At 43.0% G+C, this 26,005-nt stretch overlaps 1 protein-coding gene across 1 annotated transcript in view; it reads left to right on the top strand.

Moving 5' to 3' along the window:
* The window catches only part of LOC100495876, a 29,830-nt gene extending 6,242 nt beyond the window's left edge, over positions 1–23,588 (top strand). Inside the window, exons 3-6 of the mRNA XM_031891663.1 lie at positions 677–928; positions 21,065–21,388; positions 21,922–22,167; positions 22,657–23,588. Coding sequence (XP_031747523.1) covers positions 677–928; positions 21,065–21,388; positions 21,922–22,167; positions 22,657–22,799 — 965 coding nt within the window. The 3' untranslated portion in view covers positions 22,800–23,588. The remainder of the gene's footprint in view (positions 1–676; positions 929–21,064; positions 21,389–21,921; positions 22,168–22,656) is intronic.
* Positions 23,589–26,005: the final 2,417 nt, after the last annotated feature.

The raw sequence follows: 26,005 nt of genomic DNA, 5'->3' as shown, positions 1-26,005 counted from the left end.
AGCGCATTTAACGCGTCATATGTATTTGTGAATCATGCGTTAGTATTGTTTTCATTTGTTAATTAATGCACACGATATGCGACAACGCATGTGACAAAACTTTAGCGAATCGCGCATTTTTTCGCGTCAACTTTAACGCAAAAAGCATGCGATAAGCGTTATCGCACCTTAGTGAATCAACCCTAATTTCTCAAACAGAAACAATCCTATAGCCAATTCTCACAAGGGATAATAGAATGCAATTGAACTTACTGTACTCAACTATGTATATTCACCCATGCCTCCCAACTGTCCCGATTTTCGCGGAAGGCCAATTTCACCTGCATTAGCAAAACTGTAATGACCCTGAAAGCCCGAGAAATGTGTTGAACAAATAGCTGCAGCTCTGTTCAACAGAAGGGTCCAACATAAAATATTGACTGATTCAGGAGGTAACGCGGGCCCTACAAGGAGAAGGGGATGAGACACAAGGTGTGGGGATCAGTATGCTTAGGGTTAGGCACTGCTTCCTTGTCTCAAGTTGGTTGTGCTTACACTGAACAGACTCCATCCTCCCCCAGGGAATTGCTGGTATTAGTAAGACTATTCACTTTGTATTGTCAATATTTTTTTTTTTTTTTTTAATAATTTGAAGCTCTGCTTCTCACTTTTCTCAATCAATCATTTTCTTCCCCAGACCCAGTTTGTGTGACCAACATAAGCGCCAGGCACAATGGAGAAAATGTGAGTGTGAGTGTTTCCTACAGTGGGGAAGAGGCGACAGTTGTGTGGGCATGGAACGGGGGAGCCCTGCCTGAGAGACACCAGCTGAGTGACAGTAACAAGACTCTCACTGTACCCAGTACTGACACCGGCACATTCACCGCCCTTGTCTCCAACCCAGTCAGTCACAGCAGCGCTCACTATAACCTCACACTCCCGGGTACAGGTAAGTCTTTTGATGGCCTACATAGTATGAAAGCACCGTCTGTTCTGTAATAATCTCTCACTGCATCATGTGAGATTTCCAAGACTTGTTGACACTATAATATCAGGTGTGCCTCAGGTGCAGTTGGTGGGGGTGTAAGGTGTAGGCGGAGAGCAGCAGAGGGGAATAAGCGAAGGGGATGCTGTGTGCCCCATTTGCATTAAATCTAGCTGACAAGACGTAGTGACTTCCAGGGCAGAGCAGTATGTCTAGGTGAAGTATTTCTGGGTGAAAAAGTTCCACAAGTTGCGCAGTAGGAGTAACAAAAAAACACTTTAATGCATTTTGCAAATTTTTCACCATTTTGAGAATTTTTCAGGTGTTTCTTGAATTTTTCACAGTTTCTACTGCCGAATATGAAACTTATAAGCCTGCATGGGGGGTTACATCTCCCTTACAGTATATTTTTCAACTGCTTTGCACCCAGGTCAGCAGTTGGATTTGCCCAATTTGGCTCAGGGCACAGGCACCAAATCAGGCAGAGATCTGGTCTTTGGAGACCTAGCCATATCGCCAGCTTAAGATGTACCTATTAGAACTTTTTTGGTTGTAGAAGTGGATTCTGTACTAAAACATTTTGGTGTTACTGTCCCTTTTTACCTCTGCAATTTCCACTATTTTAAAGAGAAATGTATTTATATACAGTCATATCATATAACAGCTAATAAGGGTGGATATAAACACTGTGTGCCGATTATGAATTCTAAACATTGGGAACAAGGAAATGCTATTTCACTGGGGTTAACAAAATGTTAGGCACCCCACTAATATAAATCACTAAGGTTTTTCTCTGGGTCAGTTCTGCAGCTTGGACATGGGCATTCTGTTTTTACTCTGCTGCAAGTGCTAGGGGTGTCTGGGAAAGGTAAGTCAAATTTGCACACTTCCCATCAGTCTCTCCATGCTGAGGGACTAACAAATTGGCACACTCTATTGATTTTCAAATTCAGTAATTACTGTTCCTTTAATGCCTTTATAGCATCTAGGGAAAGTAAAATTAACATATATATTGATATTTCGGTTACACAGTTGGAAAAATAATACTATGGTTGCTCTTTAAAGTGCTTCAGGCAACCACAGCATCTGATTGGCTGGCACATCAGTCTCCTGCATCTAATATGATCAATCATGAAGGAAAGTGTGTGTGTAAATCTAATTGGGGTATTTGGCCTTCTCATCTCTTTGCTTGTCTCTTTTGTGTGTTACAGAAACAGACATGAGCTCCCAGCCAGTACAAAGAAGCAGGATCCCAATCATAGCATTGGTTTCCTTTTTGTGTGTTTTCACCGGTTTCAGTTTTTGTCTTCTCATGGGAAATCCAATCCATAATCTTGCTGGGTGCATCTCAAATATATTGCAATAATACCTTTTCTCCATTAGGAAACTATTTAACATTATTTCGCTGTGAGCATTACGGTGGCTCAATGGGTAGCATTACAGTGGCTCAATGGGTAGCATTACAGTGGCTCAATGGGCAGCATTACGGTGGCTCAATGGGTAGCATTACAGTGGCTCAATGGGCAGCATTACGGTGGCTCAATGGGTAGCATTACAGTGGCTCAATGGGCAGCATTACGGTGGCTCAATGGGTAGCATTACGGTGGCTCAATGGGCAGCATTACGGTGGCTCAATGGGCAGCATTACGGTGGCTCAATGGGCAGCATTACGGTGGCTCAATGGGCAGCATTACAGTGGCTCAATGGGTAGCATTACGGTGGCTCAATGGGTAGCATTACGGTGGCTCAATGGGCAGCATTACAGCACTGGGGTACTGGCTTCCACTCTGGCCTGGAAAGGAACTGTGAAAGAAAAGCCGGCTGCTTCTTGCCACCAAGGGGTACTTAATCATAAACTAATGAAACCATTACGACACACATCGTAATCGATTAAGGTTGCATTAAGGTTGCATTAGTGTACCTTGCCCGCCCAACCCTGCCTCCACCATGGACTCCAAATGCTATTGAATCTTTTCATTCACCAGTGTGACCCAGTTTTGTACTGAGGGAGTTTTAGGGCCCATCCATGTCATAGCTACTACTTTTCTGGCATAATACAAAAGTGTTGGTGGAGTTGGTGTAACCATTTATACTGGATTCATTTATCCTGTATAGAGAATAAATAGTAGTGACCTCTATCTGTGGCCTTTTTCCAGTCTTCTTCTGTGACCACTCATTATAGGCTGTTTAAAGGGGTTTGCAGGAGGGATTTATATAGCGGGGTTGTGCTAGGAACACCTGTCTTAGTTGAAAATATCGTAAAAACAAATGATTTGGGTCCGCAAGTTTATTTTTAAGAAACTCATAAAATGTGTTTAGCGACAACCTCAGCTTTGTCAGGACGGTCAGTTGTAGCAATACTTGTAGGAACCAGAGTAGATTTACTTTCCTATTTTTGGATAAGATCGCCAGGCAGTATTTTCAAGGTTCAATATTTTGGCCAAAGTGTGGTACAGGTATGGGATCCCTTATCCGGAAACCAGTTATCCAGAAAGCTTCGAATTACGGAAAGTCCGTCTCCCATAGACTCAATTTTATTCTAATAATTCTGAATTTTAAAACTGATTTCCTTTTTCTCTGTAATAATAAAACAGTACCTGTACTTGATCCCAACTAAGATATAATTACCCCTTATTGGGGGCAGAACAGCCCTATTGGGTTTATTTAATGGTTAAATGATTCCCTTTTCTCTGTAATAATAAAACAGTACCTGTACTTGACCCCAACTAAGATATAATTACCCCTTATTGGGGCAGAACAGCCCTATTGGGTTTATTTCATGGATAAATGATTCCCTTTTCTCTGTAATAATAAAACAGTACCTGTACTTGATCCCAACTAAGATATAATTACCCCTTATTGGGGGCAGAACAGCCCTATTGGGTTTATTTCATGGTTAAATGATTCCCTTTTCTCTGTAATAATAAAACAGTACCTGTACTTGATCCCAACTAAGATATAATTACCCCTTATTGGGGGCAGAACAGCCCTATTGGGTTTATTTCATGGTTAAATGATTCCCTTTTCTCTGTAATAATAAAACAGTACCTGTGCTTGATCCAACTACACCTGAAGAAGCGTACCGTTCAGTACGCGAAACGCGTCGAGTTTATGAGAGTCTGTTTATTGTCTACACACTGTAAGTAGCACTGATTTTACACTATATTGCCGTTCTTATCTCTTTCTGAGTTCATACTGAGGATACGGCTACAACCTGATATTGGCTTTTTATTCATTTGACCAGCTCGTGATCGCCATCTGGTGAGCATTCTGCACTACAGCATATGGTGGTTCACTTAGTGAATAATACTTTTCACATGATGGTGGTTGCTAATTGTTTTCAACTTTGAGCATATTTATAGTTAAACAATTTTGCACTATTATTTGTTTTGTTTCTTCTTATACATATGCGCTCCTGCTATATGTTTCTGCAAGCTCCCCTAATTTACCCGACAAGCTTCGCGCATTAGCCAGCATGCAGTGGAGATTACTACTTCTCCCTCTGATGTTTACATTACCTAACAGAGAGTTAGAGCTAAGGCAATTATGAGACTGCTTTCCTTGTAACGGAAGCTCCTTATCTGATAAACTATATGCCCCCCTCACTCCTCCCCCACAACCCTTTGCTAGTCCCCCTGCCCCATCTACACTAATTTTCCCATAGAACTCTAGCTCACCCCCCCCCTTGTCTAGTTTAAACACTCCTCCAACCTCTTAACCACTCTCTCCCCTAGCACAGCAGACCCCCTTCCATTGAGGTGCAATCCGTCACGGCTGTATAGATTGTACCCCAAGGAAAAGTCAGCCCAGTGCTCTAGGAACCCAAACCCTTCCTTCCTACACCAAGACTTTAGCCACGCATTTAGCTCCCTAAGCTCCCGCTGTCTCCCTAAACTTGCACGTGGCACCGGCAAAATTTCCAAAAAAATTACATTGGAGGACCTTTGCTTAATCTTAGAGCCTAGATCCCTGAACTCACTCTTTAAGGTCCCCCACCTACCGTTCATTTTGTCGTTAGTACCGATATGTACCAAGACAGCCGGGTCATGCCCAGCCCCTCCCAATAATGCGTCGACCCGATCAACCACATGCCAAACCCTGGCACCAGGAAGACAGCAAACTGTCCGGTTGAAGTGATCCGCTTGACAGATTACCCTGCCCACTTTCCTAATGATTGAATCCCCTATAACCACCATCTGTTTAGGCCTAGCTCTGCTCTCCTCCCCACCACTACTAGAGAAACTGGTCTCCCGGCTGTTAGAGAGATCAGCCTCATCTAGAACCGCCAGTCCAGAGTTCACACTCCCATCTTCTTCACACAATCTGGCAAATCTGTTGGGATGCGCAAACCCTGGAGCAGCCTCCCTTTTCCTTTTCCCCACACTAGATTTTCTAACTGTCACCCAGCTTACTGCCCTATCGTCCTTTCGCTGCTCCCCTCCCCCCATACTATCTGACCCCGCTAGCTCTTGTTCAGTAAGCAAGAGACTTCTCTCAAGATTGTCGATTGAACGCAGTGTTGCAACGTGTTCCTCTAGAGCTCTAACGCGAGCCTCTAAAGTGGCAATTCGCTCACAACCACAACAGAGGTAAGTACTTTGGAACTGTTGTTCCACAACTGCATACATGTGGCAGGCTGTGCACTGTGTCAGACCTTGTTGCTACCACTCATTCTCCGAGTTACAAGAACAGTTAAACAAAAATAGGTGAAAGGACTTTAAGTAAATACAAACTTAGTACCTTGTTTTTAACTCCCTTAGTGTTTAACTCCTGAGTTTATAACTCCACTTACAGAGCCCCCACTAACTCCTGTGTTTATATCTCCACTTACAGAGCCCCCACTAACTCCTGTGTTTATAACTCCACTTACAGAGCCCCCACTAACTCCTGTGTTTATAACTCCACTTACAGAGCCCCCACTAACTCCTGTGTTTATAACTCCACTTACAGAGCCCCCACTAACTCCTGTGTTTATAACTCCACTTACAGAGCCCCCACTAACTCCTGTGTTTATAACTCCACTTACAGAGCCCCCACTAACTCCTGTGTTTATAACTCCACTTACAGAGCCCCCACTAACTCCTGTGTTTATAACTCCACTTACAGAGCCCCCACTAACTCCTGTGTTTATAACTCCACTTACAGAGCCCCCACTAACTCCTGTGTTTATAACTCCACTTACAGAGCCCCCACTAACTCCTGTGTTTATAACTCCACTTACAGAGCCCCCACTAACTCCTGTGTTTATAACTCCACTTACAGAGCCCCCACTAACTCCTGTGTTTATAACTCCACTTACAGAGCCCCCACTAACTCCTGTGTTTATAACTCCACTTACAGAGCCCCCACTAACTCCTGTGTTTATAACTCCACTTACAGAGCCCCCACTAACTCCTGTGTTTATAACTCCACTTACAGAGCCCCCACTAACTCCTGTGTTTATAACTCCACTTACAGAGCCCCCACTAACTCCTGTGTTTATAACTTCACTTACAGAGCCCCCACTAACTCCTGTGTTTATAACTTCACTTACAGAGCCCCCACTAACTCCTGTGTTTATAACTCCACTTACAGAGCCCCCACTAACTCCTGTGTTTATAACTTCACTTACAGAGCCCCCACTAACTCCTGTGTTTATAACTCCACTTACAGAGCCCCCACTAACTCCTGTGTTTATAACTCCACTTACAGAGCCCCCACTAACTCCTGTGTTTATAACTCCACTTACAGAGCCCCCACTAACTCCTGTGTTTATAACTTCACTTACAGAGCCCCCACTAACTCCTGTGTTTATAACTCCACTTACAGAGCCCCCACTAACTCCTGTGTTTATAACTCCACTTACAGAGCCCCACTAACTCCTGTGTTTATAACTCCACTTACAGAGCCCCCACTAACTCCTGTGTTTATAACTTCACTTACAGAGCCCCCACTAACTCCTGTGTTTATAACTTCACTTACAGAGCCCCCACTAACTCCTGTGTTTATAACTCCACTTACAGAGCCCCCACTAACTCCTGTGTTTATAACTCCACTTACAGAGCCCCACTAACTCCTGTGTTTATAACTCCACTTACAGAGCCCCCACTTAAAGAGTAATCACTTACCGAGCACCTACCACCAGAGCAAGCTCCACTGGAGTGCCTGTGGTTCTATTTATACAGTCTGTAAAGGTGAACTAATCAAACCCCACCCACCTCAAACTGAGGGTAATTACAAAGGAATGTAACTTCTGGCAAACCTGCTGTAAGCCTTATAGATCACCCAAACTTTGTAAATTAGCACCAAAAACAACAATTACTTTTGAAAAAAAAAATTAAACCCAACAGTTAAAAACACAATGGTTTTGATAAAAGTTAATAAAGAATACTTATCCCTTTTTTGTTGAATTGAAAAGCAAGTTGATTCAACCAGCCACCAGCCTGTTAGTAAGCGATTTACATGATATTCATGTGTATTATAAGGTTATTATAAACAAAGCTTTTGGCATAAAGATTGGGGGCGGCATCAGGCTTCCTCAAGAAGAACTTGCCTGGGAATTAGACAATTGTCGGATTTTCCACCTAATTCACAAACATCTATCTCCACTTTTGTGAATTTGTCTTTTAAACAGACAGTTTTCAGATTTTGTCGTTTTCCCAACATTTTTTTAATGAATTTGCCTTTAGCTGTTAGTAAATCTGTCGTTGCCATCAAACCCAGTCCCACAGCTACAGGAGCCTTTGGATACGAATTTTACCTGCAGGATTTTGCATTTTATATGCCATTTGTCATTTCACTTTGGGGGCATTTCCTGAGGGGTAATTTTACTTTGCCCAGGGAAACTATACATCATTTGTTTCAGGCCAATCTGGGCTTTCTAATGTTTCCTATATTTCTGTGTAATTCCACTTCTGTAACAAGATTTAAGGGTCTAATTACCTTCTTCTCTAGCCCCTACTCATTACTGGGCAGCAGCAATCCGGCCCCCACACCAACATGCCCGGTGAATAGAGCTCCGACAGGACTAGGGGTTTTTTATCCAGCGCCCTGTTGGGCCAGTCCAACCCTGTACCCCAATATCCCAGTTTGGGTGCCAGTGTGTATGTGCCACCAAGATGGCGGCTGGGAACAGGTGGGACCAATGCTATCAGGCAGCTCTGTAGGTCTGGGCACGCTATGGGGGCACAGATAAGTTGGGGCAAATGTCAGTGAAGTGGTTAAAGAGGGGGCACTGCTGCTAAAACTAAAAATTTGCCTGGGATGCTTTACTTTTCCTTTTAATAAAAATGATTACAATATATTCACACAAAATGTTATTATTGCCTCATTCATTAAGCTAAAACTAGCATAACAATGCAAATGTGAGGTAAAAACTTTTTATATATAAGATATAAATGAAACTTTTTTTAATCAGTGTTTTACTTGTTTATAAAATGTTAATGAGGCTTTTTGCACCTATTGTTCTAGGGTGAGACAGAAACTTGTCCCCTAACAATAAGCTGCTAATCCCCATTAATATGTTACTGATCCCCCAATGGGGCCCCTACCTTAGGTGGGAAATGGAGACTGGGTGAAACCAAACAAAACAGCAGAGCTTAGAATTGATCTGACAGAGTTACACTGAGCTTTACTCCATTTTGAAAATGTCGGGGAAAAATGTTGTTAAAACGTTGTATAAATGTCGTTTAAATGTCAGTCTGTAAACTGTCTTTCTTTCACCAAAAACAGAAAAGTGGCGGTTGAGTTGGAATTTAGGCGGATTTCTGTTTTGAATCTGGAGAAAGTGTTTTCCACCAGTTTTTCCACCACTTTTACTCCAAAAAAGGGCTCTCTCCACTTTTGTGAATTCCCCCCAATGAGTTCAGTTGAGTCAGTTGTACATAGAGTAGGGGTACATCCAGTCCATGTAATCCTTATTGGGGAGCCCCAGCCGGGTTCTCCTATTTAAGAATTGGTCCTGAGTGGCCCATAGTATACTAGTCAGCTTTCCACTTTTTGGCTGTTGCTCAAATGCTCTTCCAAAATGGTTTACAAATAGTTTAACCTACAAAGCTATAGCTCCTGCTCCCAGTATCAAGTGTATAATGGAGGGGTTTATCGGTTTTGTCTATTAAAGTTATATGTAACAATGAAGTAATGCCTTTTGAGTGGGACAAGTAACACATAAGGACTCACTTATAAAAATAACTGCAGCACACAAAACTGGATGCATTGTATAATGACAACTATCATGAAACACTACTTGTGGAAATCTGAAGTATGCAAATATCTGGGAATCTGTGACCCATACAAGTCAGAAATCTCTATAAAACTATACATACTTGGTATTGGTGCATTCAGGAGACATGGGGCATTCCACATCAGTTTCAGCATTTCTATGCATAAAATAAATGATGGTTTTTATATTATATAGTCAAAGATCCCCCCCAATGTGCCAAATCGACAGGGTTGATGAGCGTGCCATTGATAGAGATAGTGAAGGGGGGGGGGTAGGACCAGGCTTAGGCGGAAAGATCATTAGTTCAGTTTTTGTTAGGTTCAGTTTGAGTTGGCGTTGGTTCAGCCAATTAGAGATAGCTAGGAGGCAGTTAGAGATTTGAGTCTCAGTTTCAACTGTTAATGAAGGGGTCGAAAAGTATATTTGGATATCATCAGCATACAGATGGTATTTAAAGCCAAATGAGCGGATGAGATCTCCCAAAGACAGCGTGTAAAGGGAGAACAACAACGGGCCAAGTACAGAGCCTTGAATGTATGAATTAAAGTAAGTGGAAATTAATCCCAGGCCACTGATCTTCAGAAAGAGAGGCTACATATTGCCAGGTATGGTGCCCTAATGGAACCAGGTAACAGCCTAAATGAGAAGCATGAGTAGCATGGGGTTAGGCTGGCAACTGGGCACCCTAGGCAACCCGGTCTGCCAACTCCGCCCACCTCCCCGCCCCCCCGAACGGCGCATGCGCGCCAAAGCACAGGAGACGGTGCAGGGGGGCGGAGCGATTAGATCGGTCATTGCCTCCGCCGCTAATGACAAGCGGAGGAGGCAATGACATATTAGCACTAGTGGTAGGAAGGAGAGGCTCCTGCCTGGCGCCCCTCAATCGTTGCGCCCTAGGCAGCTGCCTCTTCTGCCTACCCCTAGTTCCGGCCCTGGCTGGCACAGTAAGTCCATATGTATTCCAGGGATCATCTGCTTCCTAGTTGATGTCAGAGCCAGGAGGTTGGGGACTGATTCAGCTCAGCCAGGGGGAGGCATAGGGAGATGAGGCTGATGAGCTTGTGACCATGTACTTATTGTATATAATGCTATGAGCATTATCCTAGGCTAAATAGTTGTATAGGGTATAATGAATTAATACATGAATTAACTTCATCTATTTTCAGTATTGACTTCCAGTGCAGAGAAGAAGCAAGCACACAGATATTCAGGCTGGTACCCAGTCGCATCCATTGAAAACTGCATCAGAGCTAGGGAACATATTTTGTAACTGTATCTGCAGATCAAAGCTGCTGACTCTGCAACTTATTTACCCCCCCTCTAATATTTTTCAAATGCTTCATGGTCCAGGCCTGCAGAGATCTGCTCTAAGATGTACCTTTTATAATCATGTAGAAGTGGACTCGGTACTAAAAGATTTTGATGTTACTCTTTTTTTTTTTTACCACAGCAGTTGCCAATATTTTAAAAATAAAGGTGTTTTTGTATAATATATATTAAAAAAAATATTACAACCATTTAGGACAAAGGTGGATTTATAGAGAGTGACAAATGGGATGACCAACCAAAATAAAATAAAGACAAGGGAGGGACACCGGCATATTCCCATGAGAACAGGAGTAACAGTGAATTTGGGCTCAGCCCACACCTGGACTAAAAGAACCATAACACTGGCAAATAATGGAAAAGTAAACTAATTTAACCCTTTTTCTGCCCCATCTCTAAAGCATCTACCCTGTATCCTGTAGGAGGTAAGTAGGAACCAGATAAGTGTATTAGAAATATGACTACTTTATCACTTTTAATTCTGTTTTATTATCTATAAGATTATAATTACCAATTTCACTGAAGTTTTTGGTGCAACTATTAATGGGGGAGAAATAACCTTTCAAAACCTATTGCCAAGTCAGACAGAGCTTTATATTGCAATAATTAAAGGGGTGGTTTGCCCACAATGCAAGCAGGTACCTGTTAGTTTAAATTACAGTAACACTCAAGTACACTGAGACGTCACTGAGGGGTTCTGTGCCCATATAAAGGCACAAGGCTGCCGGCTGAGTTATACAGGGAACTCTGAGTATCACTCATGTATTATAAGGGATAATGTACCCCCTACTGTAAATGATAAGGATATTAGCAGTCACTGAGGGGTTCTGTGCCCATATAAAGGCACAAGGCTGCAGGCTGAGTTATACAGGGAACTCTGAGTATCACTCATATATTATAAGGGATAATGTACCCCCTACTGTAAATGATAAGGATATTAGCAGTCACTGAGGGGTTCTGTGCCCATATAAAGGCACAAGGCTGCAGGCTGAGTTATACAGGGAACTCTGAGTATCACTCATGTATTATAAGGGATAATGTACCCCCTACTGTAAATGATAAGGATATTAGCAGTCACTGAGGGGTTCTGTGCCCATATAAAGGCACAAGGCTGCAGGCTGAGTTATACAGGGAACTCTGAGTATCACTCATGTATTATAAGGGGTAATGTACCCCCTACTGTAAATGATAAGGATATTAGCAGTCACTGAGGGGTTCTGTGACCATATAAAGGCACAAGGCTGCAGGCTGAGTTATACAGGGAACTCTGAGTATCACTCATATATTATAAGGGATAATGTACCCCCTACTGTAAATGATAAGGATATTAGCAGTCACTGAGGGGTTCTGTGCCCATATAAAGGCACAAGGCTGCAGGCTGAGTTATACAGGGAACTCTGAGTATCACTCATGTATTATAAGGGATAATGTACCCCCTACTGTAAATGAGAAGGATATTAGCAGTCACTGAGGGGTTCTGTGCCCATATAAAGGCACAAGGCTGCAGGCTGAGTTATACAGGGAACTCTGAGTATCACTCATATATTATAAGGGATAATGTACCCCCTACTGTAAATGATAAGGATATTAGCAGTCACTGAAGGGTTCTGTGACCATATAAAGGCACAAGGCTGCAGGCTGAGTTATACAGGGAACTCTGAGTATCACTCATGTATTATAAGGGAGAATGTACCCCCTACTGTAAATGTCACTGAGGAATTATCTTGCCAGGTAAAAGAGGCTACAGGCAAAGTATTTTTATACTGATCATAGAACACTGAGGTATTTTACAACTTTTTAACATTACCCTGTTAGCCTTCCACATTCTTCAGATACACTATTTTCTCTTCTCTGCATGGTGTTTCTCCCTTTGTCCTTGTAAGTTTTATGCCTCTGCCACATTGTTGCCGTTGAGTGTTATTCTCTTGCTGTTTTGCACCTTACCAACATGTTTATTACTACTTCCTGTTTAAATAATTCTCCATTGAAAACAAACAGACTGGAAAGCCAGATATGTTACACAGCTAGTGTTGGTATAACAGAGGGGGATTAGTGACATGTTAGGGTACGAACCTCAGCCCCCCATTCCTTAGTATCCCCTCAGCCCCCCATTCCTTAGTATCCCCTCAGCCCCCATTCCTTAGTATCCCCTCAGCCCCCCATTCCTTATTATCCCCTCAGCCCCCATTCCTTAGTATCCCCTCAGCCCCCCATTCCTTATTATCCCCTCAGCCCCCCATTCCTTAGTATCCCCTCAGCCCCCCATTCCTTAGTATCCCCTCAGCCCCCATTCCTTAGTATCCCCTCAGCCCCCATTCCTTAGTATCCCCTCAGCCCCCCATTCCTTATTATCCCCTCAGCCCCCCATTCCTTAGTATCCCCTCAGCCCCCCATTCCTTACTATCCCCTCAGCCCCCCATTCCTTAGTATCCCCTCAGCCCCCCATTCCTTAGTATCCCCTCAGCCCCCATTCCTTAGTATCCCCTCAGCCCCCCATTCCTTAGTATCCCCTCAGCCCCCCATTCCTTAGTATCCCCTCAGCCCCCATTCCTCAGTATCCCCTCAGCCCCCATTCCTTACTATCCCCTCAGCCCCCCATTCCTTAGTATCCTATCAGCCCCCCATTCCTTAGTATCCCCTCAGCCCCCCATTCCTTAGTATCCCCTCAGCCCCCCATTCCTTAGTATCCCCTTGTTACTCAATGGGAACTCCTGCATTGGCAGTTTGGGGGTTTCTTTTCCATTCTTACAGAGAAAGGGATTCCTGTACTTTATATAACATAATCCAAGATTCGTGGAACCTTCTAGCAGCTGGAGTTGACAGAATAACTGCTCCACATCAGGGGGCAATAAGCACAAGTGGAATGCCCCAGTATCACTAGTGTGCCCTTACAGACCTGAATAGGACACTCGGGTTCCCCTGCCCCACACTGGGGATTTGCAGCAACATAGAGCTCTCCTTTTAATGCTGAACTAGGATTCCCAGTCATGATAGCCAGGGGATGCCAGGTGTTTATGGTCTATAAAAAGATTTACAATCTGCTTTGAGCTGTAAACAAGGAAGACTTTAGTACTGTGACTGTTTGCTTAACACAAATAATTTAGCACCAGTTCGGCAAAATAGTAAGAATAACCAATTAAATAACAAGATATTCTTATTATATTATGCTTATATTATGCTGGGCTTTTCTGACAAGCTAGTTATAAAAATGTCTACATTGGTGAGCAGCCATTCTGCCATGTCTGGTGTCGTTACCAAGTGAATAAAGATCGCGTTACTTCCTAGTTACAAAAATGGTTTCCGTTCACACCACCTGAAAAAGTCTCAGGCATACATAAAACATATTTATATATAATTTCGGTGAAATAATTATAATATTGTTGCGCTGTAAAAATGACAATTTTTCACAGGTTATTTGTACATTTTTAGTATTTAAACTTGAACTTCGCAGAACAAATGGGTTTGAATGTAAGTAAATAAGTCCCTTTGTGATATTAGCGCGGTATGAAATGCCTTGTTTGCTGGGATTTGAAGTTTTCTGACTGGGCACCGTAATATAACAGCGAGGTGTGTTTGGACCTTTGGTAAGTGTGTGTGTGTTTATATGATATTAATATAATCAATCACAGTAAATGAAAAGGGAACATGGGAATCAGAGAAGGGCACAAGATGAGACACGCCGCTGTATCTAGGCAGGGATTATATTATTATGCCCCCAGCCGATCCCTATTTTGTGTGACAATACAGTGTCCAATACACAAGAGCAGGAAGCGGAGGAATAAATCAATCTACCAACACCAAGCGACCCTGTGTGTGTATTAGTGAGCGCTGTAACACCGGGTTCCCTGCATTTCGGAGATGGATTGCTACTCGGTGCTACTATCGCTGCTGGTTAGTACAGGTAAGGGAATGCTGCCTTTATTCCTCTGAGCCGTACAGAGTTTTTATGTGTTTTTATTAAAAACTTCACAAGAAAGAATTAATATTACTCAGACCGACATGCCGGCCAACAGGGAAGGAGTTCATGGACTGCACCCAGATCAGCGTCATTTTCACTGTAATCAGACCCAGGTTTGAGTTGCTGTTTATTCTGTGTCCATAGGCGGAGGGTGACTAAATATGGGAGATACACCGACTGACCTACAGCTAATGTAACACTTAGTGGATTCGCTGCTGGTGTAAAAAATGACCCTCCCAACTACCTCTTGCCGTTCCCACTGACTCCCAGGGATACTGTACAAAAGTGCGGGTGGGAGTGGTTTTTTTAACCCTAAAATGCTTAGGATGTAAAAGTATTCATACATGCACTTCTGTTAGGGGTTCTCTATACATTTGTGTTTGTGATCAGTTAGCTTAAAGAGGTAGGTCACCTTTAATTCACTTTTAATATGATGTAAACATTGATATTCTGAGACAATTTGCAATTGGTCTTCATTTTGTATTTTTTGTGAATTGTGAAAAGAAAGAATTTTATTGATTGGGGGGTCAATATGCACGCACAACTCCTGCTGTGTCAGTCTGGTGCCATTCTGTGACTGCTACACCAGCGGTGCGTGCCACGGTCAAACGCGCAGGCTGACCTCAGTAGCTTGGTTCCCCGGCCGTCCCTAACTAATCCAGCACATGGGATGACACTATCCACACTGGTTGTATTTGTCTGGTCATCGTGCTTGGCAGCACCACAACCCCTAACATGGGGCACTGAGTGTCCCATCTACCACATGACATTCCCCTGTCACAGCATGGCATCACCTGTCAACCAGGCAAGGTGGCACAAACCAACCAACCAATCCGAGCAGATCTTAACATCCTTAATTGCCAGAGTCTGTGCAGATCTCTCTTCTCTCCTGCAACCCCCTCCCACCAGAATGCTAAGAACTCCCTCCCCCCTCATTTAGGAATGTGTGATCTAAGCTATAAAGGCTAGAGACTGCAGGAACAGAAAAAATTTCACTTTTTCTCTCTATGCCCTTCTGTCTCCTACATTGTGCTGCAGAATGGTGAGGGCTCAGCCCATTGTAGGAACAGTAGGGGAGGCTTCTCATGTCTGGCTCCTAAAACATTGCATTAAACATTCTGAAACGACAGTGGTTCCCCCAAGTGAAAATGAAAGTGTAATATATATGTAATAAGCCCTTTATTTACTACTGACGTGGTGGTATTTGGGGTACATGATGGTTCTTGTTGATCTCCTTATCAAAAAGGTGAATATGGAGTCTGGGTAAGTGACATCACAATACTGAAGCACACACTTTCACAATTTCTGCCCAGATAATCCGCCTTTCTGATCATTTTGGGCTTTATGGTGGGTGGTACGTAACTGTGTATCACTTGTGCAATTTTTGTTGCATGAACAGCTCTGGTTTTCTCTAATGTGCACTAATTTGTGCTGGATCAGAGCACAGTGGGGAGGGTGGGGAGGAAGTACTTCCTGCCTTTCCTAATGGAAACACTATTTTATAGAGAAAGTGAAACAAGGAATCTCCCTGTTGGCTGTGCTAGTTACAGTTTCTGTTGGAATCCTGTAGCTGGATCTCTCACTTAATTCAGACATGGATCGCCCGCCAACTCCAAAGCCAATAGCGCTGCTCTTCAGTACAGGTAAGGGAGCACTGACATGGGGCCATTTCACAACTGCCCTCCTGTCCTGTGTTTATTCTGAGAGGGGTGGTTTTATTTATCACATTCTGTTGACAGCAACTCTGTTTCTGTTTGCCAATTCTGCTTCAAACTATCCCAAAAAGCTTCTCAGTATAAGTCATTTATTAACAATACAGTATATATATATATACTACAGAGCCAATCTACAAAATGATGAACTCTGAAGGCAGGGGGGCATCTAATATCTCATATAGGCACTTCATAAGAAGGACATCAGTCAAGAATAATATGGTAAGAACACAAACAAAATTTAAAAAATGTCTTAAAATGGCAACCCAGTAACTCTTCCAGTCTCAAGTAACATAGTAAGTTACCTTGAAAAAAGACACACATCCATCAAGTTCAACCTTAATGCCTATATATAACCTGTCTAACTGCTAGTTGATCCAGAGGAAGGCAAAAACCCCATCTGAAGCCTCTCTAATTTGCCGCAGAGGGGAAAAAATTCCTTCCTGACTCCAAGATGGCAATCTGACCAGTCCCTGGATCAACTTGTACTAAGAGCTATCCCCCCTACCCCTGTATTCCCTCACTTGTACTGAGAGCTATCTCCCCTACCCCTGTATTCCCTCACTTGTACTGAGAGCTATCTCCCCTACCCCTGTATTCCCTCACTTGTACTGAGAGCTATCTCCCCTACCCCTGTATTCCCTCACTTGTACTGAGAGCTATCTCCCCTACCCCTGTATTCCCTCACTTGTACTGAGAGCTATCTCCCATACCCCTGTATTCCCTCACTAGTACTGAGAGCTATCTCCCCTACCCCTGTATTCCCTCACTTGTACTGAGAGCTATCTCCCATACCCCTGTATTCCCTCACTTGTACTGAGAGCTATCTCCCATACCCCTGTATTCCCTCACTTGTACTGAGAGCTATCTCCCATACCCCTGTATTCCCTCACTAGTACTGAGAGCTATCTCCCCTACCCCTGTATTCCCTCACTTGTACTGAGAGCTATCTCCCCTACCCCTGTATTCCCTCACTAGTACTGAGAGCTATCTCCCCTACCCCTGTATTCCCTCACTTGTACTGAGAGCTATCTCCCCTACCCCTGTATTCCCTCACTTGTACTGAGAGCTATCCTCCCTACCCCTGTATTCCCTCACTTGTACTGAGAGCTATCTCCCCTACCCCTGTATTCCCTCACTTGTACTGAGAGCTATCCTCCCTACCCCTGTATTCCCTCACTTGTACTGAGAGCTATCTCCCATACCCCTGTATTCCCTCACTTGTACTGAGAGCTATCTCCCCTACCCCTGTATTCCCTCACTTGTACTGAGAGCTATCTCCCCTACCCCTGTATTCCCTCACTTGTACTGAGAGCTATCTCCCCTACCCCTGTATTCCCTCACTTGTACTGAGAGCTATCTCCCCTACCCCTGTATTCCCTCACTTGTACTGAGAGCTATCTCCCCTACCCCTGTATTCCCTCACTTGTACTGAGAGCTATCTCCCCTACCCCTGTATTCCCTCACTTGTACTGAGAGCTATCCCCCCTACCCCTGTATTCCCTCACTTGTACTGAGAGCTATCTCCCCTACCCCTGTATTCCCTCACTTGTACTGAGAGCTATCTCCCCTACCCCTGTATTCCCTCACTTGTACTGAGAGCTATCTCCCCTACCCCTGTATTCCCTCACTTGTACTGAGAGCTATCTCCCCTACCCCTGTATTCCCTCACTTGTACTGAGAGCTATCCCCCCTACCCCTGTATTCCCTCACTTGTACTGAGAGCTATCTCCCCTACCCCTGTATTCCCTCACTTGTACTGAGAGCTATCCCCCCTACCCCTGTATTCCCTCACTTGTACTGAGAGCTATCCCCCATAACCCTGTATTCCCTCACTTGTACTGAGAGCTATCCCCCCTACCCCTGTATTCCCTCACTTGTACTGAGAGCTATCCCCCATAACCCTGTATTCCCTCACTTGTACTGAGAGCTATCCCCCCTACCCCTGTATTCCCTCACTTGTACTGAGAGCTATCCCCCATAACCCTGTATTCCCTCACTTGTACTGAGAGCTATCTCCCCTACCCCTGTATTCCCTCACTTGTACTGAGAGCTATCCCCCCTACCCCTGTATTCCCTCACTTGCTAAGAATCCATCCAGCCCCTATATAAAGCTATATAATGTATCAGCCAGCACGACTGATTCGGGGAGGGAATCCCACAACTTCACAGCTCTCACTGTTTCCGAATATTTAAATGGAACCTCCCTTCTTCTAAACGGAGTGGGTGCCCTCGTGTCCGTTGGAAGGCCCTACTGGTAAATAAAGCATTAGAAAGGTTATTATATGATCCCCTTATATATTTATACATAGTTATCATATCCCCCCTTAAGCGCCTCTTCTCCAGTGTAAACAAACCCAACTTGGCCAGTCTTTCCCCATAACTGAGACTTTCCATACCCTTTATAAAGCCTGTAAGAAGAGTTTAGTGCTTCGTCTGAATTTAAGCGAATAAAACTTAGCGTTTAATCGATATTGCTTTAAAATCATAAAAAGATAAATATATTTAAATAAATAAATAGTAAACAAAATTCATTATGACAATCATGTGACTGAAATCAATTAATACGCAACAAACACCTTAATTGTAAATTCCCATTTAATCAATGTTCACGATTCACATAATTCATCTATTTACACCAAGTAGTGACAATCTTAATAGTGTGGAAAACAGTCAAGGGGGTGGGTGCACCCAAGGGCAGCTCTGTGGTACAAATTCATTTATAGCGGGGTGCACTTAATTACTTGTATTGCAGGGGGACAGGGTAAGGATCGATAATTGGCCACAGTCCTATAGTATATAAAGTGGAGTGAGGGGGAATTTTACACTAATCACAGCACGGGTATACACATACCTATCAGAACATCGATGAAATGCACTTATTTTCAATCATAAGTAACACGCGTACATAGCGTCCACTGAATGGCCCGCTGGAGAGTGCAGTCTGCCTACGTAATTTAAGTGGAGTGGTGGTCCCACTTCCTCTCTATTTCTGGTTTCCATACCCTTTACCAGCTTAGTTGCCCTTCTGGACCCTCTCTAATTCAATAACTAAGATGCTGTATATGTTACATATTCTCGTATACTTTATGTTGAAAATCAATGAAACATTAAATAAACCCGATAGGATGGTTTTGCCACCGATATGGATTCATGGAGCTTTGTTCCCATCAAGTACAGGTACTGTTTTATTATTACAGAGAAAAGGGAATCATTTAACCATTAAATAAACCCAATAGGGCTGTTCTGCCCCCAATAAGGGGTAATTATATCTTAGTTGGGATCAAGTACAGGTACTGTTTTATTATTACAGAGAAAAGGGAATCATTTAACCATGAAATAAACCCAATAGGGCTGTTCTGCCCCCAATAAGGGGTAATTATATCTTAGTTGGGATCAAGTACAGGTACTGTTTTATTATTACAGAGAAAAGGGAATCATTTAACCATGAAATAAACCCAATAGGGCTGTTCTGCCCCCAATAAGGGGTAATTATATCTTAGTTGGGATCAAGTACAGGTACTGTTTTATTATTACAGAGAAAAGGGAATCATTTAACCATGAAATAAACCCAATAGGGCTGTTCTGCCCCCAATAAGGGGTAATTATATCTTAGTTGGGATCAAGTACAGGTACTGTTTTATTATTACAGAGAAAAGGGAATCATTTAACCATTAAATAAACCCAATAGGGCTGTTCTGCCCCCAATAAGGGGTAATTATATCTTAGTTGGGATCAAGTACAGGTACTGTTTTATTATTACAGAGAAAAGGGAATCATTTAACCATTAAATAAACCCAATAGGGCTGTTCTGCCCCCAATAAGGAGTAATTATATCTTAGTTGGGATCAAGTACAGGTACAGTTATTATTACAGAGAAAAGAGAATCATTTAACCATGAAATAAACCCAATAGGGCTGTTCTGCCCCAATAAGGGGTAATTATATCTTAGTTGGGATCAAGTACAGGTACAGTTATTATTACAGAGAAAAGGGAATCATTTAACCATTAAATAAACCCAATAGGGCTGTTCTGCCCCCAATAAGGGGTAATTATATCTTAGTTGGGATCAAGTACAGGTACTGTTTTATTATTACAGAGAAAAGAGAATCATTTAACCATGAAATAAACCCAATAGGGCTGTTCTGCCCCAATAAGGGGTAATTATATCTTAGTTGGAATCAAGTACAGGTACTGTTTTATTATTACAGAGAAAAGGGAATCATTTAACCATGAAATAAACCCAATAGGGCTGTTCTGCCCCCAATAAGGGGTAATTTTATCTTAGTTGGGATCAAGTACAGGTACTGTTTTATTATTACAGAGAAAAAAGTAATCAGTTGAAAAAATTATTAAAAATAAATAATAATAATTGGAGATGGCCTTGCTTTATTTGGAGCTCCCTGGGGAGTCGTTTTCTTGTGCCATTTTTAGAGAGACTGATTGATATCAATACATTGGGTATTAGTTTTGTATTATACATTATTTTTAATTGTGTTACAATATGAATTTGATCCCAGGTACATTTGAGCTTTTATTATTAATATGGTAAGGCCTTCAGTTGCAGTTACATTTCAGGTGGGACTCGCGGGCTTTGTACATTGAGACATTGTCAGAGCTGAAATAAATCTTTGCCTGTTTTGGCCCCCCATGCACTGAGCCAAATTGGGCTGATCCAATCCTGCAGCCCCAGGGCCAACCATCATAATAGGGACCTAGGGGAGAGGACAACATAAATGCTCCGATGTGATTTTTCTTAATTAGATTGTTTGACTTGCCCAACAGATACAGTATCTGCCCATTTACATTTTACTAATAGGGTGCTTAGGAAATTAGAAATACTCCATTGTTTCAGATCTGCCTTTTTTAATTACCATAATGCGTATCTATATTGTGTGTTGCAGTTGCCCTGTGGGCTCCTATATTCGGCACAAAGACTCTGCTGGTGGCTGTATCCTCAGACATCGAGCTCTGTGGCCTCACATGTGCCCAGTATGGGATTTATACCCTCGACCGACTGCCGGACGTCCCCATTCTGGATTTCGTTTGCACAGATGCCTCTTATAAGATATACGGTGCCTACAGGGAGCGGCTACACCTGAATGTCTCCTCCGGCTGCTGCACCATTACAGCTGCACAGAAAAGTGACAGGAGCGAATATGAACTGAAATTCTTGGGGATGGATAAGAAGCTACGGCTAGTTCAGCGTACACAATGTTGGATTATGGGTAAGGGAATTGCTGATTGGAATAGGGGGCAGTAAAATAGCTGCATAGATGGATTTGTTAATTAAAAACCCTTGTCTGATAAATAATACATTTATCCCCTTTGCAATTCGATATGGAGACTGGGGGCCAGTGCCATTTAATAAAACCATTGGTGAGGCTTTGATTCTCCTTTCATTGGATAAATCTCGTGTTGGTAAATGTAAATTAGTGTTAGGGAATTTCCTTTAATTTTTACCGTTCTGTACTGGTTGGTGCATTAAAGAACAAGACAATAAAGGCAGAATACTTGTCCAACACAAGGCCTAGGTTTTGGGCTCATGTTGAACAGAGGTGCAAACTGCAGGACTGTTTGTTCCCCCACTAAATCCTGCACAGGCTTTGTTAGTGACCCTTGTGAGTGACAGGAGGCAGCTCCATAGCTCAAATGCTGCAAATAAAATGTTTAGTAACTTACACCATGTGGATCATAAACAATGTGTCTGAGATACCATTGTAAAGGGTGTGTTCCTCACTTGAACCTTTTCTCGCCCCAGACCCAGTGTGTGTGACCAACATAAGCGCCAGGCACAATGGAGAAAATGTGAGTGTGAGTGTTTCCTACAGTGGGGAAGAGGCGACAGTTGTGTGGGCATGGAACGGGGGAGCCCTGCCTGAGAGACACCAGCTGAGTGACAGTAACAAGACTCTCACTGTACCCAGTACTGACACCGGCACATTCACCGTCCTTGTCTCCAACCCCGTCAGTCACAGCAGCGCTCACTATAACCTCACACTGACAGGTAAGGGACAAGTCTGCTGCTGCCTTTGTAGGGAAAAGTGACGATTGTGATTTTTGGGATCCCTTTATTGCTTTAAGCTAGTGCAGTCAGTTGTCCAGCCATACTTATTTTTAGGGTTGAGTTCTTCTTTAATGTTTTTTTTTCAGTAAATAAAGTAAAGTCCTGTTTTTGGCTTTTCCAATGTCCCTGTTTCTTCTACCATTAAAAAGGTTACTTTTCTTTGTGTTTCGTGTTAAACATAGATTGGTCCTCAGTGTGACAATTAGGGGGTTCAAGGAAGAGGGACCCCAGTGAATATGAGTATTAAGAATATTAACTCACACCACAAAGCACAGAGATTGGATAGGAAGAAGGCTGTGTATTGCTTCCCCCACATGATTCGATGCTGACAATCATCTAATATTATTAATACCCATATGTTTCATATATGCCTTTGGTTCCATTTATCAATGACAGATATATATATATATTTTTTGTTTTACATTACAGAAGAAGAATTATGGTCTTGTGCTGGGATGATCTTTGGAATTATCTCCGTTCTTCTTTCCTGTGTTGCCTTAGGAGTGGTTTATCGGACATTGATGAAGAAAAAACAAGAGATGAATAGATCTAAATACCTTCAGGGAATGTAGGGAAGGGGAAAGAGCTGTGAGCTGCACAGTATGTTCACTTGGTATGGAAAATATAAGGATACATAGGTGTTACTGCAGCCTTTATATCAAATCATAAGTGAAAGTTGGAAAACCCCATCTGAATTTGTTTACACCTGCAGACCAGTCCCTTGATATACATTAATACCTGTAGCCGCGTATTTTCTTACTTTTTAACATGCAAACTCTGTTTTGGAACTATGTATTTGGCGTTGCAGCTGCTCCATGCCTGGTTTTGAAGCAGGGTCAGACTGGCCCGCCGGGACACTGGAAAAATACCCATTGGGACCCAGCGACCCAGACTCAACCCTGTTGCCACTTCTCCTGGCCAGCGATGTCCTCCCCTGATGCGTTTCACATACGCGCATTCAGGGAAGGACGTTGGGCAGGGGGTGGTTAGGGGTGCACTGCAGAGGTCCCTGCAGGGGATGCGTCAGCAGAGGCCCCAGTGGGCCCTTCACCCCCCAGTCCGACACTGTTTTTTAAAAGTTTTTCAGTTCAAGCCCAGGTTGAGAAGAGACAGTCAGGTTGGCAAACAGTTAGGTTTAGGAACTTCAAGTAACAATTACTTACAAAAGCAGCCTATCAGCAAAGAATGGTAAACATGACATATGTGGAACTTTTTATGTAGATTCATGTTTAAAAAGTAGTTTTTTCGTGTCAGTATCACTTAAAGGCCCACCCGTTGTTTGCCAGCCCCCATGGGCTGATACAGGTAAGGGATCCCTTATCCGGAAACCCAATATCCAGAAAGCCCCGAATTATGGAAAGCCTGTCTCCCATAGACTCCATTTTAATCAAATCATTCAGATTTTTAAAATTAATTTCCTTTTTCTCTGTAAATATAAAACAGTGCTTTGTATTTTATCCCAATTAAGATCCCAATTATTATAAATAATCCTTACTGGATGCAAAATAATCCTATTGGGTTTAATTAATGTTTTATTGATTTTTTAGTAGACTTAAGGTATGAAGGTCCAAATTACAGAAAGACCCCTTATCCGGAATACCCTTGGTCCTGAGCATTCTGGATAATGGGTCCTATACCTGTAATGTGATGTTACTTCACAGAATAAGTTAATTTGTTGGAGAAAAAATATACACATTGGTGAATGCACACTGTGTATCGACAAACATGGCGATATTGAGACAAAATAAAATTTGTCTTTTAAAAAGACAGTTTTCAGATTTTTTGCTCATTTTAATGACATTTTTTTGAATTTGCATCAGTGCACATATCCTTAACCCACCACCACCACCAACCGCATCAGTTACACTTGCCCCAACTTAACTGTGGCCCATTGCACATCCAGAACTACAAGGCCAAAACCCCAGCCTTTGGCCCTGCAATATGTACATAGCCCAAGATCCCAATTTGGCCTTCAGTGTGTACTTGCTCCTTAGCAGGATGGATGTTGGGAACACAAGGTGCACTGCTGAGCAGCTCTGTAGTTCTGAAACTTCTATGGGGGCACAGATAACTTGAGGTAAGCGTCAGTGATAAATTGGGAAGATATCTGTGTACTGGTATTAACTAAAATTAAACATTTGCCAGCAATGCTACTTAAGCGTTACATCGACATCTCTGTGCTCTCTATTTTCTATCCTTTGGCCGGGTTTACTCTACTGTGCGGACAGGGATTTTCACAAGGGACCTCTGGGTAGGTAAAATGTCAGCACATGCCTTAGTGAGGTTTTTCCACAGGCTGGTGCTGTATAAAGGCTGGTTACTGCTAACAGGAGCCCCAGTCTATTACAATGCATGGCAGCCTCCCTGCCTGAGCTGAGGAGAGGAGGAGGTGGAAGGCTGTGCCCCAATGAAGAGGAAAAGTACAGCAGGAAGAAAACTCACCATTTCCCAGCTGGATGTTCTCTCAGCCATGATCCTGTTTCCAGCTGTATACTCACAAAACAAAAACTGTAGTACTGTGTTAGCCAGTGTCAAAAATAATAATAAAAAAAAAACAACAAAACACTGCTTTTGACACTGTGGATCACCCTCTTCTCCTCCAGACTCTCCGCTCTCTTGGCCTTCTTGACACTGCCTTATCCTGGTTTTCATCTTATCTCTCAGATCGATGCTTCAGTGTCTCTTACAATGGGGAATCATCTTCTCCCCTGCCTCTTTCTGTCGGGGTTCCTCAAGGCTCTGTCCTGGGCCCCTTACTATTTTCTCTCTATACCTCCTCACTTGGCAAACTAATCAGTTCTTTTGGCTTTCGGTACCACCTCTATGCTGATGATACTCAGATCTATCTTTCCTCTCCTGATCTCAACCCAGAGCTTCTAACTCGCGTCTCTTCCTGCCTGTCCGCTATCTCCACTTGGATGTCCCAACGTTACCTTAAATTAAACCTCTCTAAAACTGAACTGGTTCTCTTTCCCCCATCCAACGCCCACATTGTTCCCGAGGTATCTATAACGGTTAACAATTCAACCATCACCCCCATCTTCCCAGGCCCGGTGCCTTGGGGTTATCCTTGATTCTGCCCTGTCCTTCACCCCTCATATCCAATCACTTATCAAATCATGTCACTTTCACCTAAGAAATATCTCCAAAATCCGATCATTTATCGCCCAAGATGCTGCCAAAATTCTTATTCACTCTCTTATAATATCTCGCCTGGACTACTGTAACGCCCTATTAATTGGCCTTCCCCTCCAAAGACTGTCCCCTCTCCAGTCCATAATGAATACTGCTGCCAGGCTCATACACCTCTCCAACCGCTCCTCCCCTGCCGTGCCGCTCTGCCAATCCCTGCACTGGCTTCCCCTACCATCCAGGATAAAATTCAAGCTATTGACCCTCACATTTAAAGCAGTCCATAACTCTGCCCCACCCTACATCTCTGAACTTATCTCTAGGTACCATCCAACCCGCTTGTTACGCTCCTCTACTGACCTGCTCCCCAACTCCTCTCTCATTCCCTCCTCACACACTCGCATTCAAGACTTTGCAAGGGCTGCCCCCCTTCTCTGGAATTCGCTCCCACAAACTGTCAGACTTTCTACCAATCTCTCTGCCTTCAAGAAATCTCTAAAAACACATTTATTTAGAGAGGTTTACCCTAATCTAGCTTAGCAATACCCTGTGCCCCACCTCTCACAACTCTGTCATGCCCATTCCCACACCTTGTGTCTCAACCCTTTCTCCTTGTAGATTGTAAGCTCTTTTGGGCAGGGCTCTC

Source organism: Xenopus tropicalis, chromosome 8 (genome assembly GCF_000004195.4).
Source record: "Xenopus tropicalis strain Nigerian chromosome 8, UCB_Xtro_10.0, whole genome shotgun sequence".
Lineage (NCBI taxonomy): Eukaryota > Metazoa > Chordata > Amphibia > Anura > Pipidae > Xenopus > Xenopus tropicalis.
This window is presented reverse-complemented; position numbering and strand designations above follow the sequence as displayed.